At 38.1% G+C, this 23,288-nt stretch overlaps 1 protein-coding gene across 1 annotated transcript; it reads left to right on the top strand.

The window, feature by feature from the left end:
• The first annotated feature begins 545 nt into the window (after positions 1 to 545).
• Positions 546 to 22,209, top strand: LOC126592188 (alpha carbonic anhydrase 4-like). Its single transcript, XM_050257919.1, has 8 exons — positions 546 to 585; positions 3,376 to 3,444; positions 19,955 to 20,175; positions 20,796 to 20,902; positions 20,997 to 21,102; positions 21,187 to 21,348; positions 21,456 to 21,509; positions 21,792 to 22,209. The coding sequence occupies exons 1-8, from the start codon at positions 546 to 548 to the stop codon at positions 21,933 to 21,935; spliced, it is 903 nt and encodes a 300-aa protein (XP_050113876.1). The 3' UTR covers positions 21,936 to 22,209.
• Positions 22,210 to 23,288: the final 1,079 nt, after the last annotated feature.

Here is a 23,288-nt window from a genome sequence, read left to right as displayed (position 1 = left end):
ATTATTGGCAAATGTGGGTATAGAAGATTACCTTTGATGGTATAAATCTTATCTTACTTTTACTGTATTTTACTTATGCTGACATCACGTGTGAAATGGGTTCATTCCCACTTACAAGCGCACTTTTCTATTTAGGCACTTTTAGGTTTAAATTTACTCACGTTTTCCACATCACTACACTTTATGGCTTCATCACCTTCCTGGTGTCAGCCAGCATAGCTCGATTCTGAGTTCAAGTGGACATTCAGGGTCGGATTGTGTCAAAATGGTTCGTTGGGCAAAGGTCTGTTTTTTATATTAAGCCTAGAGCTTCTCTTCTTCTTCCTATAGCTTTCATTCTCTCTCTCTCTCTCTCCCTCTAAAATCACCTCTCACTGCAAACTCCTATCTCCCCTTCCCCTTAGCTCCCACACTTGCCATCTCTCTCACTCTCTTTCCAACTCTCAAACTTTGACAATGGTATGATATCCCCACTTATTTCGAATTAAATTTCTTTATATTAAATTTTTTGTATGTCTAAATTTGTGAATTAGTTGTGAATTTGTATGGGGAATGTGGTGGAGAAAATTGGGGAGGTGGGGGAAGGTAGGTGAGAGATGGGGTGAGAGGGGTGCTGAGGGGGGTAGTGGAAGACGGGATTGGGAGGGTGGGTGAAGGATAGGTTGGGAGGGGAGGGGCGGGGGAGGTGGGAAGGGTGGGGCGCGGACGGTTGTGGGGGAAGGTTCATAGACGAGGTAGAGAAAGTGAGGGACAAAATAAGCACTGTTGTCTTAGGAAATATTATAATTTTTTTTAGAAGTATTAGAAGCTTGTACAAAATATTATAAATTTAAGGAAATATTAGAAAATTTTAGGAAATATTAACTATAATTTTTTATATATTATAAATTCGTACAAAATATAAGAAAATTTTACAAAAAAAAAATATAATTCTTTCAAGAAATATTAGAAATTTTTAGGAAATATTGGATTTTCTAGAAATTTTTTGTAATTTTTTCCATAGATATCAAGATCACTCACTATCCGCATAAGGCAAGGAAAATCAAAGTCATTTACAACCCTAAACATATGTGTGCCACCCCAAGCTTTAAATGTGGCTGACTCACGAGAAGAGAGCCATCATCCACATGAGGTGCCCCATGAAAGCCTTTAAATGGAAGAATATATCCCCTGAGATGAAGAAGGATGATGATAACGCTCTCAGAGAGTGTTTATTTATTTATTTTAAATTTATTATTTTTAATAATTTTAATTATTCGAGATAATTACTTATTTAGTAAAAATTTAAAACTAACATTTGTTCTTGTCAATTTTAGAACAATTTCAAGATCGACCTACAAGTGCTAGGTTTGTCTAGCTACATAACTCGACTGTGGACTCAGCGGTTCAAGGAGTGGATGTATGAGTTATGCAGGCACTACAAGACTTTTGAAACTCATGATGAAGTTGTAGACATCAAAAATTTGAAATTCACATTTATAGAAGCTCTGACCTATCCAACCAGGATTTTGAGCATAGTATGGACAAGTTGACGTATTTCAGAATGAAGCAGTAGGACATCTTAGAGACAATGCGCCACTAAGGATGAAGCAAAATGAAGCAGTTGAACTTATAATTTATTTTTTTAACTTACACAGGCCTTTTATCCAAATAGATCCCCATTTTTGGGTAAAAATGAGGACTAGTTGTAGGTAGTGTTCTAAAAACCGGCCTAGGCGCTAGTTGGTGAGGTGCCGTTCCGATTAGGTGCCAATTAATGGAGAAAAGTAAGGAACTGTTAAGCACCCACCTGGGCACTTTTAGGAAGCCTAGATGATGGTGCTAGGCTGTATTTTCATTTTCTTGCCTTCTTTCAAACTCGTAGTCGTTGTTTTCCTAATTGTCGTCCACCTCCAGTTGCACCCACATACCTTAGATCTCCAATTAAATCTGACGAGGAAGGAATGAAAAAGAGTGAGGGAGAGAGAAAATGAAGGAGTGAATGTGAAAGAGAGAAAGGGAGAAAGAGAGAGAGAGAGAGAGAGAGAGAGAGAGGGGGAGGGAGGGAGGGAGGGAGAGAAACGATCTGTTATGGAGAGGGATGGAAGGAGAGAGAGCGTGGCAGAGAGTGAGATCAAAGAGATAAAGGCAGTCTGCAGATGAGATAGAGAGAAAGGTGGGATGGGTGCGGCTATATTTTCTAGGGTTAGTAGGTTTTTTTTTAATAAATAGTTTGACTTCTTTTTTTCCAGATATGTAGCCAGCCCGATTTTAATTTTTTTTAAAAAGAAAATAAGGCTCAATAATAATTACGATCTTTAAAAAAACTCTAAAATTTTATACAATACTTATATTTTATAGCAAATATTTATTTTTGTATGTTTTGTATTTTATTTGCTTCAACAAGTATGATTTTTTTTTTTGGTGTAAACATGGACTTATTTATATATTATATTATAAATTTATTTAAAAAATAAAAATTCGCCTAGTCCGCCTAGGCGCCTGGCTAGCTCCCCAACCCGCTACCCGACTAGCACCTCGCATATTTTAAAACCATGGTTATAAGGCTCATTCATGTCGAACTTCAACAATCCGAACCATCTATTTTGTAAGTCTCGATTTGTAGATCATCCTTACAAAATGGAATTTAATCCAAAATCATTTGCCTATTTAATTATCACGATGAATTTTCATTGTTTCTTATAGAACAAAGTGTTCATCAATTTCTTTTAACTCAATTAGATGTCTCAAATATTTCCGAAATGGCTAATATTTTGCAAGGATGAATAACGAGGTGCAACTTGAAAAGTAGACTGTTCAGATCGTTAAAGTTCGATGTGGTGTGGGCCTTATAACTAATCCTCATTTCTATAAAAAATAAAAAATATATATGGGGATCCTTTCTCTTAAAGGCCTCCTTAACTTATAATTTAATATATGTATATTAAGTTACAATCCTATTAGATTAGGAATGTGATTGTGTAAATCCTAACATATCTAGGATATCCTTATGGGATTCTACCATATCTCTTAGACTATATATTATCCTATTAGAGTTGTAATCTTAAAAGGGTAAGAAATTAACCTTCCTTACTACTATAAATAAAGGCACAATGGGGTGAGATAACACACACCTCGCAATTACACATCTCTCTCTTCTCTCTCTATGCCGCACCCCCTCTCTCTGTGGCCTCCATAATTGTTCAGTAAATTATGCCTACAACACGTTATCAGCACATCCTTGACGCTGCGCTAAAGAAAGTTTGATCTTTGATCAGGGGAGTATTCCGTTTTAATCATTCTTTTTATGATTAATCTATTATTTTATTGAACTGATCTACATGCTATTGATTCATTTAAATTTTTCTGTGTTGAACGTGATACAACGCATTGGAGATGCAATTCTTGTTTTCCGAGAAGGATCTTCTACAAATTCAAAGGTTTTTGCTGTTTTCTGCCAATCAGGTACGCTTAAAATAAAGGAAGATATTTGGAACGACCATGAAGCATGAAAACATTCCCCATGATGCATGAACGCCTTACATTTATATTTACCTTCCGATGTATATATTGTATATGTTTCATATATTTGTCAATATATATATATCCACGTTTCATGCATTGTGTAATTTTTGCTATGTGGAATTTGTGAGTCAAAGCATCGAAATAAATTAGAAGCAATTAGGGTTTTTCAAACCCTAGATGTCAAAAAAAAAAATTAAAAATTAGGGAAACTTCAACTGAGCCGCTACTTGCAGCTGCTCTGCCAAGCCAAGCTTTCGCTAGAGCCACACGCTTATGCCAAGTTGCCAACCGAGCCATGCCAGGTAGCCAAGCCGTGAGCTGCCAAGCCACTAAGTTGTTACCCAACCCAACCCGAGGTCATAAAAAATGATAGCATTCTCGCGTCGTCTCCTCCACCAAACTGGACTGCCACCATTGACGAGTTGTGGACCTCCCTGATGTTGAGAATGCTCTTCGTAGTGAACTTAAGGGTTTTTGCTTACACCCTGCCTCGACCTCTCCTGAGAACACCACAAACATGGCAGCGTCATTTAACTATTCCAATGATTACATGCACCCAACAAAGGTGGGGTGCCCCGAATCAAGCCCATACCCTTTTGGGCCTTGTCCAGACTCAGCCCACTTAGGCTTCAATTTCTTTTTCTTTTTCTAGGCCTATTGCCCTTTCGACCCATAACTAGCCTGGAGCTGGGCTATTTTTTCACAAACCAAGCTACTTGGGTTTCCTTTTGTTTTAGCCCGCATACCAGCCCGCCTTAGGTCATACAGCCAGCAGCCCAATTGTAACATCCCACATCGCCTAGGGAAGTGGATCATGTATGCCTTATATGTACATGCCTATCTCTTCCTAGCACGAGGTCTTTTGAGAGCTCACTGGTTTCGAGTTCCGTAGGAACTCCGAAGTTAAGCGAGTTCACGGGAAAGCAATCCCAAGATGGGTGACCCACTGAGAAGATCTCGTGTGAGTTTCCAGAAACAAAACTGTGAGGGCGTGGTCGAGGCCCAAAACGGACAATATCGTGCTACGGTGGAGTCGAGCCCGGGATGTGGTAGGGGCCTGATTCGGGATGTGACAATTTGGTATCAGAGCCAATCCCTAGCCGGAAGTGTGCCGACGAGGACGTTAGACCCCTAAGAGGGGTGGATTGTAACATTTCACATCGCCTAAAGGAGTGGATTCTGTAAGCCTTATATGTATATGCCCATCTATTCCTAGCACAAGGCCTTTTGGGAGCTTACTGACCTCGGGTTTCGTAGGAACTCCGAAGTTAAGCAAGTTCACACGAGAGCAATCCCAGAATGGGTTACCCACTGGGAAGTTCTCATGTGAGTTCCCAGAAACAAAACCATGAGGGCGTGGTCGGGGCCCAAAATGAACAATATTGTGTTACAGTGGAGTCGAGCCAGGGATGTGGTGGGGGCCCGGGCCGAGATGTGACACCAATGCTGCAAGGCTACTCATTTTCTCAGCCTGTAACATTGTAACAAGCAAACAGCTTGTTTTCCATGTTACTAGGCTGCCAATTACAGCCTACCCAAGCTTAATTTAGGCCTAATTTCTTGTGTGGCCTGCAACCAACATTAAATAATAAATGGACCTAGACAAATATTATTTTTGCTTCTACGATCGACCATGAATGGTTCAGATCTATTGAATTAATTAAAAGTGACTAGCAGTCCATTAATCTGATGTGAAATCCAAAATTATTAGCCTGAAGGTCACTTTTGGACATTAACAATTCAATATTTTAATTCCATTCTTTGAACTGTTGACATCTTTTCATAGTCCCGAAGCACTCACACTTAAGTTCCCGAAGCAACTTAAATCCTCTACACTAAAATCAGCATATTGTATTATGTGTTCTTGCAGGAACCTCTTTTTTATGAACTAAACGTTCATAAATTAAATTGAACTTGCAGTTTCAAATTTAGTGCCTTTGAAACCCAAAGTTTTAATAAAACAAATAAACCCATGAAAATCCGACGTTTTTCATGAAAACATGTCTTAGAACTCAAATGCTCTAGCTTTAATGCTTATGGATGATTCATTCTTATAGCACCAATCACAATCTTGTTCCTTCCAATTCAGTGGATTGTCAAACTATCACAAGTTCGATTTCCCTTATTTAGATGTTTCAATCAGAAACCACTTTATATGGGTACAAGACGTGAATCTCCACTTGAGTATCAAGTAGCTGAGAAACCATTATAGCTAACAATGGCATGGAAGAGCTAAATAAGTCTCCGCCATGATCTTCATTTGAAGACTTATGCCCAAAGCATTATAAATGGAAATACCTCCTGAACTAGGATTCCATGGCTCTTTGGCTCACTTCGATGACCCGCTTAATCATAAACGATATTGCCTGAAGCACACTATAATTATGTCCATGAATGAGTACAATTTTGAAGTTTATAAATCTGATCGAACTTTGACTGGAGAATATTTTTCTCGTCCTTCTAAGTTTCTAACTCACTCCTGAAGCAGCAATGTAGAAAGTTGAAGTTAACCAAATTCTCGAATCTGATTACTACCACAAATGTGAGAAAAAAGGTATAGACCCAGCTTCGGCTGGAGTTTACCGAAAGGTACAGACCCAATTCAATCAAAGCCTACCAAATGATGGTGCCTTGCTTTGGCAGGGATACACCGAGGGGTATGCTCTACTTCGTAGAAATACATTGAATGGTACTGCTCTGCTTTGGTAGAGGCCTACTGAACAAACCCCTCCAGCTTAGGCTGGAGTCTACCAAACTCAAGTATGGTTTATCTTTCTCACAATCCAATTTCGAGTTTGTTTTTGCAACATATGGTAGAATCAAGGCTTGAAAGGTGTGGCATCATGCCCGAAGCGTGATCCTTGGCACCTAAAACCTACAACTTCAAGAATAAGGGATAATATTTCCAAACCTTAACCTTGCAGAATCTACTTCCGTCTCGATGGAATAAATCATTGGTTATGCACTTGTTCGTGCCCATACCAATGTCTTTAAGGAGTACCATTCTTGTAGTCAATATGTGAGATTAATTTTGCTCCACCGAACATCGTTGGAAGAGCAGAATTTTGACATGAATGGCCTTGTTAGTCGAATCCACCCTAGTAACTTTGGTTTACTTTGTGGACATTTTTCCTTTTTTTTTTATTTAAGTTTGGTGTATGTTTTATTTATGGATAATCTTATTGATTTGTCCTCGAATATGAGTTAATTGAATCATGTTTCTTAATACATGTGACCAAATTCAATTAAACACATGATTAGTTAGTTGTCTGGATGAATGCGATACTTCGCACACTAACTTTATGCCTAAACCACATCTATAGTAATGACTTCAAGTTTATCCAACCTGATTAAGAGCATTGGCACGTTCCTCGTTGTATGAATGGTACTGAATTAGCATGTTAGAAACCTTATATTCTCCCTATTCTGGAATAACATCGTTGAGTTTTAAAGATATTCGAGAGAACAATGATCATGAATGAAAGCAGTGTAAAAAATAGAGTGGAATATCTTTACACCACCTCCAAAAATGAGCCTGAAGCTTTGATTTGGGTCCAATAGGCTACCTCCCAACTAGGAACACGCCACATGTGGCCAGCCTAAAGCTGGGTAATTGAGCAGTTTACTTGCTTTGGCATGACCTTTTGGGAAACTTAGGTCAAACAATGATGCCACGACATATCTCCTAACTCGAAGTAAGGATCTTGTGTCTACAAGCACACTTTGCCAAGCCTGCTCATTAAGGAAATTGATTTTCTAAATCATTCCTCACAAAGATACGAGATCACCCTTGTTTACAGTGGATTCAAAGGAATATATGTGGACTAATCCAACCAAAATGTAGACCATATAAATATTTATGGTTTTGGTTGATGAATCGACAAACTAGTCACATGCTTGTCTACACGCATTGCTGCTAAACCTCCTGGTCGATATTAAAGGTCCACCACCCTACTTATCCCTTAAAGTCTAGGAGACTGGATAATGCCAGAGAGTTTATATCGACGATTTTCGATAAAGGATTACATGTCTTTTGGGTTTATAATTGAACATCGAATTCCCATGTTCACCATAAATAGCCTCACATAGTGATCATAAAGTGCAATTTAAATGATCGCCCAAACCTTAGTGAACATACCACGTTTTTGGTTTCTGCCTAGGGCTATGCAATTTTGTACGCAGCTATGTTGGTCCACCTTGAGGCTCATTGCCACTCAACCTATTTGGCATTATAGTTGGTTACTGGGTACGAACTTGACGTTTTTCATATTTACGTGATTTGGGTGTGCATTCCATGTGCCAAGTTGCGCCCTCGCAACATACCAATATGGGTCCTCAACGAAGAACATGAATCTTTGTCGATTATGATTCTCCTTCACACTAGCTTTCTTATAGCCCTTGCACGTGATCTCTTTACCGCTCATTTGTGGGTTGTCACTTCAATAAGACAATCTTACCGCCGTTAGGAGAAGATAAAAACATCAACGTTCCTGTAGAATGATGCGAATTTGCGTGAACGTTGCCCACTATGTCTCATCGCGATCTCCGTACCACACAAGTAAGTACGATGAATTCTAGCTTTCAAAATGTTGCTACAGACATATTCCTCTGATCCAGCTAAAGTGACGAGATCATATGCCAGCTGCAAACATGCCTACAAGGATAGACGTACTTAACGGACATTGAGTCAACATCCCTGGAGGGTGTGCCGCCCCTGTTGGATGGTCCGGTAAACCGGCAGATAACCAATCAATCTGTCTTGGATTGGAGCATGACAGACCACTCGGTTTATAGGATTCACTTCCCTAGAAGAGGAAGGTCATGGCACAACAATGAATATATACTCGATCGCTGTCTCAAATCATTTTCATTTTATGAGATTAATCCGGATTACTCTTGAGACTTGAAGTTCTTGGTCCAGTATATTAGTTTGGATGAGTTAATGTAATTGAAATGAGATTACCATCGATGATGTTTTTACTTATATGGTAGCTACCGACATAAATGAAAAGCGATGATAACGAACCATGTTTCGTTGATTAAGTGACAACGTATAACTGATTGGACAACCAAAATTACAATCCAAGTCAAATTTCTTACCAAAGTGTGTTTTGAACCTATTGTTCCTACACTGCCCAAGGTAACCATGTTATGTTACAAGTGGAAAAGGAAGCATTATAAGATGAATGAAATAGTGCAATATGATGCATGCCTTACAGCGCAAGGTTTCTCTCCAACATCCTGTGATTGATAGCAACATCCTGTGGTTAGTCTTTTCTCCATAGGGATATTGATACGGAGATTTACATGTAAATTCCCGAAGAATTACATGGACTGGTTTAAATATTTCTAAACCACAGAACACCCTTTTAACTTGTTTGAGGCGTTCACTTACGGATTGAAATAATCTGACGGATGTGGTATACCCGTCTAAATGATTATTTGATCAGTCAGGAATATGAATGAATGCTCTTTCGTGTTAAACTATGAAGTTTTATTCCGAATTGCTAGAGTTACATTTTATGTTGTTGACACGAATCTCACTAAGACTTTAGAAACGCTTGAGAAAACTACCTCGCACCTAAAGATGGAATTTGAGATAAAGGATCTTAGGAAAACTTGTTTATGCCTTGACATGAAGTTGAATCATTGTTCTGACGGTATTTTGGTCTACTAGTCAAACTACACCCTGAAGGTGTTACTTTTGAGTATACCTATGATCGTCCATACATTATAAGCAAATGAGACCCTTGAAGAAGTTATGGAATTTGAAATTCCATATCTAAGTTCAACTTTGCGCTTCGTTGTACCTAGCTCATTGTATTAAACATGACATCTCTTTCGATGTTGATCTATTAGTAAAGATACAACACCGCACCTACACGTAACCACTGAATTGGTATTAAAGAAGTACCCTGAAGGTACTAAAAATTTGGGCAAATCCCAATGCATCTCGAGTGGATCCAACCCCCTAATCCTCCAAATGATGCTTGCCTTGTTTGTTAAGCAATGTTGGTTACTTATCAAACCCGCACAAGGCAAAATCCCCGAATGATTATGTCTTTACCGTAAGGGATATCACAATATCTTGGAGGTCCACGATATGACCTTAGTTGCAAAACCTTCGAATCATTCCAAGACTCACCTCACTTAACTACGCCATAAGTGAGACATGATTAGGAGTCATTGTTCAGCATATTTGAAGTACTTGTTGTATTAATCCATCTCTGAGTCTCAACGACGATCCATAAAGACTATGCCGCATGTATTAACCCGACTAAGACATGATACATCAACGAAGTCAACACCAAGACATATTGCGTCTACATCATATCAGCAAAGCATCAGGAGATTGAAGTCATGCAAACCGATCCCAGACAACCTTGCCGACCTCTACACGACGTCATTACTGAAGTCAACTTTCCAGAAGCTTGTTCGAGAATTTGGTATGCCTAACTATTCATATGCAATGCTTGTAGTTCTTATTTGGAAGTTCTATCAAACTTAGGGGAAGTATCCAAAAATATATCACTTGATCTTAATGTACTCTTTATCCCTACGATTAGGAGCATTATTCCCACTGGATTTTCGTTACCTAACTAGGTTTTGACGAGACACCCATCTTGGGCTAATCATACCCGTGTGAGCTCTTCTACTTGTGTCCAGAAGACGTATTGTTTTGACTTAATGCAACTTCTCACTTTTCTCCTTAGTCTATGGGTTTTTCTCCCACCTTGGGTTTTACCATAGCAATGTTTTGTGAGTTTTACCTTTTTATGCATTCTTCTGTTGATTTGAGACTCGCGTTCACTTATTGTGCCGACAACTTCATCAACTGTAGTTACTTCATTGCTGAAGACCTGATGCACCATTTGTTTGAGTATTTACACACTCAGGGGGGAGTGTTGCAATCCAATTAGATTAGGAATGTGATTGTGTAAATCCTAACATATCTAAGATATCCTTATGGGATTCTACCATATCTCTTATATTAGATATTATCCTATTAGAGTTGTAATCCCAAAAAGGTAAGGAATTAACTTTCTCTACTACTATAAATAAAGGCACAATAGGATAAGATAACACACACCTCACAATAACACATTTCTCTTTTCTCTCTATGCCGCACCCCATCTCTCTCTAGCCTCCATAATTGTTCAGTAAATCATGCCTACAACATATTATTAATTTTAAAATATTTGAAAATGTTTGCCCAGTGAAAGATGTTGTCGAGCAAGCTTTTTAATTTTTTTTTTATTAATCTTACTCGACGACAATTTCATTGATTTTGTATTTTACTATTTTTTTTTGAAAAAAAAAATAAAAAAAACTTTGCCCAACGAAAATGTTTGTCGGACATGCTATATTCGTTGAGCATAGCTAGTCAACACAATTTTGCTCGACGAAATTGATGTCAGAGGATTAGTCGGGCAAATTACTTTTGCCTGATTGTTTTGCTATTTTCGTCGGGCTAGAGTGTGTGCAATGAGCTTTGATGACAAAGTCTACCCGACGAAGTGTTGTCAGACAAATTATAAGGCGAGGAATAGTTATTTTGCCGGACTAATATTTTTCGGCTGAAAATTGTGTTGTTTTTTTTTTGTACTATCGGTTTTTCGGCTGAAAATAGTGTTTTTTTTTTAGTACTATCGGTAAGAAACAAATATGTGATGATTACAAAACAAATATGTGATGATCACAAAACAAATATCCGATGATTGAAACAAATCGCTTGATTTGATTTGGCTGCTTTTGTCCGTTTTGTTTAATGAAAGTGATTAAATTAGAATGAGAATCCTCTTCGGATTCTCTTTGTGGGGATCCCAAAGATCTTTCAATCACTTCCGTTCATCGTGCATCGTACAGTCAGAAATCATTGTAAATTTATTTATGTAAAATGAATATAAATAGTACATGACGAAGACTGGCTGCACGACGTACGATGAACAGAAGTGATTAGAGGATCCTATGAATCCTCACAAAGAGAATCCAAAGAGGATCCTCATTCATTAAATTACAAAAAGTGGTCACGTCTCATTTTTTCAATTTTTGTAACAAACTTGGAAATAAATAGAAAACTACCATAGTAACCTTAAAAAGTAAACATGTGATAATCTTTCAAGTTTTGTGTATGTTAGAAAACCAATATTTAGATTGGAATATATTATGTAATTGATTTTGTATTTGATATTGTATTCCCGGATTGTAGGGTTCCTTATTGTAAGATTTGTTATAAACTTCTTATTTAAATGTGATTGTGTAAATCCTAGATTAGATTTAATACTAGTTATTCTTTCCTATTAGAACTTGTATTCCTTGGAGAGGAAAGATTCTTCCCTCCTTTATTACTATGAATAAAGGCACTGCGTAGGAAAAATAACACATCATCTACACAACCCTACAAACACATCTCTCTCTATTCTCTCTCTGTGTTGCTGGCCCTCTCTCTTCCTGTCAGATAAAATAGACCACAACACGTTATCAGCACGCTCCTACCGATACGCTTAGGAATCAGACGTGGAAGTTTTTTGCATCAAACCAGCTTATCAATATCATCAGGCAATCAAGTTCTTCCAAAACAACGATTTTTCTCTCAATATATTTGCAGCCCTAATAGCATGAACATTCACCATAATGCATGACCAAACTTTACGTTTTTCAAATTTTAGATTCTACATAAATTGTACTTGCATTATATTCATAATTGTTGAATTATGTGAATTGATATTGCCATGAATTGTACCATATATCTGTCCATGCATTCAATTATTTGATTAAATATGCATTGAATAAATTGAAAAAAAAAATAGAAAATTCATTTAGGGTTCTTCGAACCCATGACCCGATCCACTCACAAAGCCATCGAGCTCCACTGGAAAACCCAATGCCTATGGTGTCTAACCCATAAACTCTAACTACCCTATGGCGAGACCACGACCTTGCCATGCACTTTTTTGGCAAAATCCGACATAGTGTCGTGATTTTTGAACCAAAATCATTGAAATTCCAAATGAATTTCATCGAATTTGGGTGAAATTCAAGTTTAAATTTCATAGGTTTCCCTTTTTCCTTTCCCCAACGTCGAGGTACTCCCTTCATCACTAGGAATTGGCTCGCCATTGAACCCACGACCCTGCACCAAGAACTATGTGTTAAAACCCAGCCGCCTGAAGCAACGGCGCCGGTTTCTTTCCCTAGCAACATAACCCAGTTCTAACCTGGGGTGTTTTTGACTTGACCCAAGCCCACTTGGGCTTTATTTCTCTCACCCACATTACAGAGCCCAATTGGGCCTCTGTTGGACTCAACCTGCGACACCAGCCCATGGTTATAGTGTCCCCGTGTCCTGCGATGCACTGGATTGTGTCTCCCTAGGTTTATACATTTGCGTCGCACCAGATTCCAACCTGAAGCTGGAACATCGGTGCACTACACAGCGAAGCACCGGAGCACGCCTTCAAGTGAACCTACATCCATAGCCTACTTCTTGCCGTACCTGATCAGTGCCCATATGGGCGTCCCCTTTATTTTTGGACCTATTCCTACAACCCATTTGCTGCTAATAGGCTAGCAGCCCAATTCTTTTAAGGCCTAATCAGCTCGTGCATATTGCAGCCTACTTTCAAATTACTTAGCCCATCCGTGGGCTTTGGCCCATTATTTTGGGCCCCGAGTTTAAACGCCTATTTTTTTTTAGGCCTTATGGGTTTACAATTTTTCACCCACATTTTAATTTTGGCCTAAAGTCCAAATAATTAATTCAATTATAATAATAGACCTGAAAATCTATTTGCATATTTTCTTGTTGCATATTTATATATATTTGCGTTTGTCTGCAAGAACATATGAACCTGAAGTTCATATTATATTGAAACCTGAAGTTTCTAGAAACATACCTCGTTTCAAAACCTGAAGTTTTCCTTAAAACCATCACTTATGAAAACCCGAAGTTTTTTCATGTAAATTTAAACCAATAAATGTCTATTAGAACCTGAATGTTCTACTCCTATATGAATGGATTGATTTTTTTTCTCCATTACACTAACCATATTCTTGTCTATTTATTTTATGATAAGGACATGTCAAATTTGAAAAAACTCGACTTCACCGCTTTAGAGGTCTCTAGAAGGAACTACCCCAAGTGGGTCCAATATGTGAAGTTCTACCTTACTGCAAAGAATTTGAGTCTCATCATTGAAGATGAGACAGACAACCTGATTAGGGAAGCTGAGAAAGCCATTGTCATGATCATCAGCTGAAGACATATTCATAACGCAATGCAAATCGAGTACCTTGCTGAGGAAGATCCACTAGCACTTTGGGTCGCTTTGGCTAATCACTTTGATCACCAAAATGACATCTTCTTACCTGAAGCAAGACATGACTAGCAGCATCTGCGCTTCCAAGACTTTAAGTTTGTGAATGAATATAATTCTAAAGTTTGTTGAATTCGATCACTTCTCAAGTTCTGTAACGAGAATTTGACCGAAAAAAAAAATCTTTTAGAGAATAACTATACGACCTTCTCTGCTACCAATATTGTCCTGCAGTGACAATATAGGGCTCAGAAGTTCACTAATTTTTCAGATTTGATCTCTGTTTTACTTATCGCTGAAAAACATAATCAGTTGTTGATGAAAAATCATCAAACTCGACCTACTGGTGCGACTGATGTGCCTGAAACATATTATAGCACAAACCAACGTCCAAAGCGTTAACATGGGCGTCGTCAGGGTGGCCATAAGCCACCTTGTCAAGGTCAACAAAGCCAAGGCCCACCTAAGGGAGGAAACCGAGCCCAAAAGTGCCCTAACCTTGATCCCAAGGTCCCAAACTTCAAGAATAAGGTCAAAGCACCTAAAACCATAGATGTGAACATATGCTACCACTGTAGTTCAAAGGACTATTTATCTTGTGTCTGCCGTGCTCCCCAAAAGGTTGTAGCTAAATATCATTCTCGTCATAAAAAGTTTGAATTAAACTTTGTGCAAGTGGCTGAACCAGAGAGTACCAAGATGGAGGTTTCTGACTTTTAGGAAGATACCATCCCTATAGAAGATTAGAATTTTAGACATGAACTATTTTTAGTTTTTATTTGAAATAATAGGGCCAAATTCCACCTAGTGGCCGAAGCCCCTAGTTTTTTGGTTTAATTTTGAACAATTTCCTTTATGTTTGGATTATTTGTTGGTGGTTTATTTTTTGGATATTAAGTTTTTCAATTACCATCCTTGCATACTTAAATTATTTTGAATGGATATTTGTTTTTCTTTATAACTTTTATGCATGTGACCAATTCAAATTAATTTTTATTTCTAGGTATGACTAGTCGGATAGTTAGTTGTCTGGTAGATAGTGCAACCACCCACACCATTTTGCGTGAACGTATCTATTTCACTAACTTCATACCTAAGAATGCACCTCTTACAACCCTCTCAAGACCATCCAACCTGATTGAAGGATACGGTAAGGCACATATAATGTTGTCCAATGGTACAATCTCAACCATTGAAGAGGCAGCCTATTCTCCACATTTCGGAAGAACGTTGTTGAGTTTCAAGGACAATAGAGATAATAATTACCACACTGAAACCTATGTAGAAAACAAAGTTGAATTTATATGCATCACTTCCTATGAATATGGCCAGAAGCGTATTCTAGAGAAGATGTAACGTATCCCAAGTGGTTTGTATACTACGACCATACGCCCTATAGAGAGCCACTATGCAGCCAGCCCTACCGTTGGGACCGCGCACATAATTACACTTTGGCATGATCATTTGGGACACCCTAGATGAACAACGATGCGCCGTATCCTCAAATCATCACATGGGCATCCACTAACCCAAAGTTTATGTTTGATTCAAGGAATCGCATGTCAAACATGTTATATGGGAAAACTTATTATTAAGCCTTCTTATGACAAGATTTGCTCAAATCCTCCAATTTTTCTACAAATGATTCATGGGGGACATTTATGGACCGATTCACCCTCACTATGGACCATTTAGATATTTTATTGTTTTGGTTGATGCTTCCACACATTGGTCACACGTGTGCTAGTTATCTACAAGGAATGCTACATTCTCCAAATTATTGGCTCATGCTATCAAGCTCAGGGCTCACTACCTTGATTATCCGATCAAATATATTTAATTGGATAATATTGCAGACTTCACATCTAAAACTTTTGATGACTATTGCATGTCAGTTGGTGTTGAAGTTGAACATCTAGTACCCCATGTTCACTCCTAGAACAACATGGCAAAGACATTTATTAAGCAATTACAAATGATTAATCTATCATTGGTCGTACGTACCAAGCTCCTGATCGCTACTTAAGGCCATGCAATATTGCACGCAACCATGTTGGTCCACCTGAGGCCTATTGCAATCCAACCATATAGCGCCCTTAAGTTGGTTTCCAGATACATTCTTGACATATCGCATCTGAATGTTTTTTGTTATACAGTCTATATACCGATTTCGCCGCCCTTATGTACAAAAATGGGGTCTCAGCAAATGATGGAAATCTATGTTAGATATGATTCTCCTTCAATCATTCGTTACTTAGAACCTTTGACAGGCGATCTGTTTACAACTCTTTTTGCGGATTGTCACTTCTATGAGACAGTCTTCCCATCGTTAGGGAGAGATAAGAACGTTAACATTCCTAAAGAACAGCGTGAATTATTATGGACGACTCCCACTTTGTATCATTTAGATCATTGCACCACTTAGTTTGAAACTAAAGTGCAACGCATATTAGATCTTCAGAGTAAAACTTAGAGCATGCCAAATGTTTTCACCAATCTAGCATGAGTGACAAGATCACATATTCCAGCTGCAAATGTGCCTATAAAGATGGATTACCAAATGTACGACAAACTTCCTTCTTGGAGGCCCGAGATGCCACTTTGGCCAATCCATGTACATTAGCGACTAGCCAATCATCTACCCCTACACAAGTGTGATAGACCACTTGGTTCAAAGGATTCACACCCCTAGAAGAGGAAACCCACGGCACAGGCCTTTGAAGAGCATACCGTGAATCCGACTGTAACCTACTCATTCTATCCAACTCATAAGAAAATTCTAGATTACAGAAACATCCTTGAAAAGACAAATCCACCTCCCGAGAATCGTAAGATTTCAGTCCATTATGCTAGCTTGGATGATGTTTGGTGTAGAAATGTGATGATCGTTAACGATGCATTAGCATATGCAGTAGCAACTGAAATCATGTTGAGCGATGACATTGAACGTCGTTCCATTGATGAATGTCGACGTATAACTGATTAGTCAAACTGGAAACAAGCAATCCAAGTTGAATTCAATTCGCTTGCGAAACGTAAGGTGTTTGGACCTATAACTTCTACTTCTCCACATGTGAAGCCTGTTGGCTACAAGTGGGTTTTCATTCGGAAGCATAATGAGAAGAACAAAATTGTGTGTTACAAAGCTCACCTTGTTACGCAAGGCTTCTCACAACGCCCCGGGATTGACTATGAAGAAACTTATTCACCCTTTATTGATGTGATTACTTTTTACTACCTTATTAGTTTAGTCGTTCCGAAAAACTGAGTATACAACTAATGGACGTAGTAACTGCGTATCTCTATGGGGATCTTGATATGGAAATTTATAGTTCCCAAAAGACTTACATTGACTGAATCAAATATTTCCAAACCCCGGAACACGGTTTTAATTTGGTTGAGGCGTTCACTTTACGGTTTGATGCAATCCAGAAGAGTATGATATAACCGTTTGAGTGAGTATTTGACTAGTCAGGGATATGTGAACAACAAACTATGCCTTTGTGTGTTCATTGAGAGGTCACATTCCGGTTTTATAATCGTTGCAGTATATGTCAATGACATGAACCTCATCTGAACTCCTGAAGAGCTCCAGAGAACAGCACACCTAAAGTCGGAATTTGAGATGAAAGATCTAGGAAAGACTCAATACTGTCTTGGTCTCGAGATAGAGCACTGTTTGGATGGAATCTTAGTACATCAATCGAACTACACCTAGAAGGTGTTGCGCTGCTTTAACGAGGATAAAGTGAAGCCTTCAAGTACTCTTATGGTCGTTTAATCGCTAGATGCAAAACAAGATCCCTTCCATCCAAATGAGGATGATGAAGAAATTTTGGAACCTGAAGTTCCTTATCTAAGTATGATAGGCGCTTTATTATCCTTAGCTCAATGCACTAGACCCGACATCTCATTTGCTATTAATTTTTTGGCAAGATACAGTAGTGCACCAACACACAGACACTGGATTGGTGTTAAAGACATATTCCATTACCTTAAGGGTACTACGGATCTGGACTTGTTTTATCCCTACGAATCCTCGAGTAATGCCGCACCCCCTTATCTCAAGTCGATTCTCGCCTTGTTGGTTATGCCGACCCAGGATACTTATCTGATCTACACAAGGCACGCTCTTAAATGGGTTATGTCTTTACCATTGGAGACACCGCAATCTTTTGAAGGTCAACTAAAAAAACCTTCGTTGCCACTTCGTCTAACCATGCTGAAATTCTCGCCTTACATGAAGCAACTTAGGAATGCTTTTGGTTAAGAACAGTTGTGAGCCATATTTGAAGCTTCTACTATCTTTACTCCGTCGTTGACGTCCCAACGACAATCTATGAAGACAACACAGCATGCATCGAACAACTCAAGAAGGGTTACATCAAATGGGACAACACCAAGCACATTGGGCCGAACTTCTTCTTCTCACATCAACAACGAGAGCATCAGAAGATGGAAGTCATGCAAATTCGTTCACAAGACAATCTGGCCAACCTCTTCACCAAATCAATTCCGATGGCGACGTTTTAGGAGCTTGTTCAAGGAATTGGTATATGTAAACTTTCTGTTGTAGCATTTTTAGTTTTCTTTGGAATTATGTCAAACTCAGGGGGAGTATCCTGAAGTATACTTGCTTGATCTTAATGTACTCTTTTTCCCTAAGATTAGGAGCATTTTTTCCACTGGGTTTTTGCTACCTAATGAGGTTTTAACGAGGCACTCACCTTGGGTTGATCATATCCCTGATGACGTCTCGTAAACGTTTCATTTGACTTTGCATTTCTCATTCATTTTTCCTTAGACTAGGGATTTTGTCCCTACTCGAGTTTTTACCATAGCCATAGGGTTTTTTGTGAGACTTATAGTTCCATATGCAAGTTCCTACCTTATTTGAGACTAGCGTGTTCCCAAAATCAATGTCAACGAGTCGATTTCCTCAACTCTACATGATGCCGAATCTACTTGAGTGTTTACACACTCAAGGAGGAGTGTTATAAGCTTCTTATTTAAGTGTGATTTTGTAAATCCTAGATTAGATTTGATACTAATTATTCTTCCCTCCCTTGTTACCATAAATAAAGGCATTGCGTAGGGGGAATAACACATCCTCTACACAACCCTACAAACACATATCTCTCTATTATCTCTTTGTGCAGCCGGTCCTCCCTCTCCTTGTCAGATAAAATGGACCACAACATGATTCCTATTTTCTCTACATATAAAAAAGTACAGAGAGCCACGATTCGAATGGCATTTGTCCTTTTCAATTGCAAATATCTGGTTTTTTTTTTTTACCATAATAATTAATTATTAAAAGGAAAATAATAAAGAACCCAATGGTACTCGGCCATTGAATCTTTCCCCTATACTTGGATGATCCAAATGGTACTTGGCGATGGCAGGTGACCAAAGATGGTAAAATAAATTTATAGTATCGCTAAACTTTGAATCTATTTGAATGGTCAAGATCGAAACTCCATGTAGACAGAAAATCTGTAGAGGATCCAAATTAAATTGTCGTCCAATGTTGTCTATATATAGTAATGAACCAGAAAAATGAAGAATAGGTGAAGGCATATTATTAATTTGAATTTTGCATTTAATATAGGTGATGTGAATTACAAAACCGATATAGGTATTAGTAAACGGAATGATTTCTTTCCCCATCTAGATCCTGAAACTTCTTCTACAGTGGTTAACCCTACCTTGTGCTCTATAAATTTCAGTATTCGTCATAGCCTCATAGTGCATTGTTGTCTAAATCGGATTACAACTGAGGCTTCTTTTTCTTGACATTTGCATGATCGATCTTAGTGATTTTTGTGAATGATGCTTCAATCAAAGCAAACCCATAATCAGTTCTTTGCTTTGACAATTTTTCTTTTGTATTGGAACCAAGTACCAGTTACAGCTAAACCACTCGGTAATGCCAAGTATATAGACTTGCATTGTGAATTGATTTCTGCAAGCTTCTTTTCTCCCGTTGCACACCCGTATTTATTTCTAATCTATGAATTGAATAAATCAAAGGAAAAATGTGTGCAGAAAAAGAAACTCTGCAGAAATCATTTCGCTCTCCTTATCATGATCATTATTATTACATTCATCTTGAATTTAGGTTTTTGGTGCAGACCAAGAAATAGCATTTGATTATAGGGAAGGGAGTGAGAAGGGCCCAGAACACTGGGGAGAGCTTAAACAAGAATGGGCGGCATGTAAAGATGGACGATCTCAATCACCAATAGGTTTAGACGAGAGTCGTGCCACCAAAGTGATCCAAAGTTCAAGGGATCTTACAGTGAGCTATAAGCCTTCCGATGCAACTCTCAAGAACGAAGGTCACTATATCGCGGTGAGAGTATCACATTAGAGTTTTGTTATGCTTTAACTTAAATTGTGGAGTTTGCATGGTCTTATCAATTTGTACCACCTATGTTGTATGGAGGTGCTATTTATGTATATATTTAATTGTCAAACAATTATTGTCCATAAGATCTGAAATTTGGAGGTGATTGACAGAGCCATTTGATCATAGTGTCCTTAATTCATTTTTCATACATTATTTTCCATGTATATATTTAGGATAGTGCTATTGACACACACATCTTTACTTCCCACACACCTTCATTAATTTTTTGTCATTGATATTTTTTAATTCATTTAATCCAACGTCTGAAAATTGAAAAGGGTGTCAGAAGTAAAATGGGTGTGTGGATAGTACTACCCTATATTTAATACTGCATTTCTTATTTTCTTACAATACCTTCATTCATTTTCCCAATATGTTGGAGTGAATTATAGAAACACGTTCTTCTAATGAAAACCAAAGTTGCTTATTAGTAGTAAAAAATATTCAGGGTGCTGCTTTCCATTTTTACAAAATGACTTTGGTTTTGTAGAACTCTTTTTTTCTAAGAAAAAATTCTTCCTCTTATCAATTTCTTGATTCTGTATTGTTTTAAATTGGTTCAGCTTGAATGGGAAGGCGATGCTGGATCTATCCAAATCGACGACTCAGATTACTTCCTCAAAAGATGTCATTGGCACACCCCATCTGAGCACACCGTTAATGGTGCAAGGTCTCTTTCTTTCTCTCTCCCCTCTCCCTCAGCTCCTGTCTTAAAAATCCAAAATGTTTCTTCCATGTCTAAACTTAAGAGTTCTCTTCATTAGGTATGATTTGGAACTGCACATGGTGCATCAAAGTGCAGACCAGAACAATATAGCTGTAGTTGCATTTCTATACGAAGTCGGGCAGCCCAATGCTTTTTTATCAAAGGTAATTAAAATCCACAAAACACATGTAAATGAATTATAAGAGATTCATTTCAGGGTATTCTGACACGTACTGTTCCCTTTTCAGATAAACCAGGATATATCTTTTGTGACTAGTACAAAGGAGAAAAAGTTGGGAGTGATTGATCCAAGGGAAATAAAATGGGACAGCTCAAGATTTTACAGATACATGGGATCACTCACAACTCCTCCCTGTACAGAAGGAGTTATTTGGACCGTAAACGAAAAGGTACATCCACTTCATCAACCCAAAACCCTAAAGTATTCATCATTAGCTTGATATACAGCCAATAATTAATGAGAACCTTTCGCTAATCATAAACTTCATGCCCTCAGGTAGATATTGTTTCAAGAGAACAACTGGACTTACTTAAAGAAGCTGTTTATGATGTAAGTCTTCGTATCTTTGTTTAATAATTCCTTATGTCTTTCTTGTTTTAAATTTAACAATTAAAGTCTATTAAATCTGAATTCTTGGCAAAAACTATTAATAGAATAAAACATTACTACAGTACTGTTAGCTGCCTTCATTTGGAACAAATATGGTTTTTGTGTTTGGTATTGTTATATCAGTCATATAAAGGCACAATTTTTCTGGGAATCAAATATGATATGTTTTTCTTCAAATTTAATAAGATACTTAACGATATAGCACGATTCTTGAATGTGCAGTATGCAGCGGCGAATGCAAGGCCATTGCAACGTGATGAAGGCCGAGATATTAAGCTCTATGGCCCGTCGTCATCGTTAAGTGACTTGAATGCAGAATTACCTCACAGGGGGAGACTTAATTCCGCAGCAATCCCTCGGGAGTGAATCAAAGCAGCAAGTCCCTAAGAGATAGAGTCCCCAACAATTTGTCAGATTATTTCCACAAGTTAACGGCATGTCTCTTCGCGTATCTTCTCTAATTGGTTATCAATTAAGATAAATATTTTCCTTTACTGTTCTTTCATGCTTTCCTAGTAGCCTTGTAATCCCTATGTGGTTTGTTGAATTTGTCAAATAAGAGAAAATAGCATGAATCTGCTGCACCAATTGTGAGTTTGCGTTGTCCTATTTCTCGTGTCGTAATAGCATGCACACAATGTCTTCATTTTCTACCTTAGACTCAAAGCAGAACATTCATTACAAGCATGTTTACTTACAAGAGAAGGGAACGAAGCATTCTCATCTCTGCTACACTCATTTTATGTACGTGTTGACGTTTCACTGCCCAACATTCCATGCCATAAAGCATTGCTGGCCTTATTGTCGTCCTATAACATTTTCCCTTGAGCTTAAGTAGCATACGACGATCACACAACATGCCGGATGAACTCTTCCACTTCATCCATCCAGCTTGTATTCTATGGTTGAAGTCTCCATCCAACTCTCCGTTCTTTTGCAAAACAAATCCTAGGTAGCGAAAGCGGTCGCTATTTGGTGCTTCCTAATCTCTAATCCTCACCCCTAACTCATTTAAACCTCTGTTTGCACTGAACTTGCCTTCCATAGACTTTGTCTTTGACAAACTTAGGCGAAGACCTTTAGATTCCAACACTTCTCTCCAAAGGTTAAGCTTCGCATTTACTCATTCCTGAGTGTCATCTATCAACACTATATCATCTGCAAAAAGCATATACCAAGAAATATCATCTTGAATATGTCTTGTTAACTCATCAATTACCAATGCAAAAAGGTAATGACTTAAAGGTGAGCCTTGATGTAACCCTACAGTTATGGGGAAGCTTTCAGTTTGTCTTTCATGAGTTCTTACTGCCGTCATTGCTCCATCATACATATCCTTTATAACTTGGATATATGCTACTCATACTTCTTTCTTCTCCAAAATCCTCCAAAGAATGTCTCTTGGGACCCTATCATATGCTTTTTCCAAATCTATAAAGACCATGTGCAAATCCTTTTTCATATCTCTATATCTTTCTATCGATCTTTGTAAGAGATAGATTACCTCAATGGTTGAGCGCCCTAGCATGAACTCAAATTGGTTGTCCAAGACCCGTGTCTTTTGCCTCAATCAATTGCTTAATTACTCTCTCACAGAGCTTCATTGTATGACTCATTAACTTAATACCCCTATAATTCATGCAATTTTGTACGTCGCCCTCATTCTTGTATTCTTGTAGATAGGTACCAAAGTGCTCTTTCGCCACTCATTTGGCATAT

The sequence above is a fragment of the Malus sylvestris genome, chromosome 12 (assembly GCF_916048215.2).
Source record: "Malus sylvestris chromosome 12, drMalSylv7.2, whole genome shotgun sequence".
Taxonomy (NCBI): Eukaryota; Viridiplantae; Streptophyta; class Magnoliopsida; order Rosales; family Rosaceae; genus Malus; species Malus sylvestris.
This window is presented reverse-complemented; position numbering and strand designations above follow the sequence as displayed.

Excerpts from the sequence above, each read along its gene's own strand:
- LOC126592188 (XM_050257919.1), top strand. The coding sequence starts at position 546 with ATGGGGAATGTGGTGGAGAAAATTGGGGAGGTGGGGGAAG. Across the intron at positions 586-3,375 it reads AATTGGGGAGGTGGGGGAAG|ATGCAATTCTTGTTTTCCGA; the intron begins GTAGGTGAGAGA and ends AACGCATTGGAG. Across the intron at positions 20,903-20,996 it reads CACACCGTTAATGGTGCAAG|GTATGATTTGGAACTGCACA; the intron begins GTCTCTTTCTTT and ends TCTCTTCATTAG.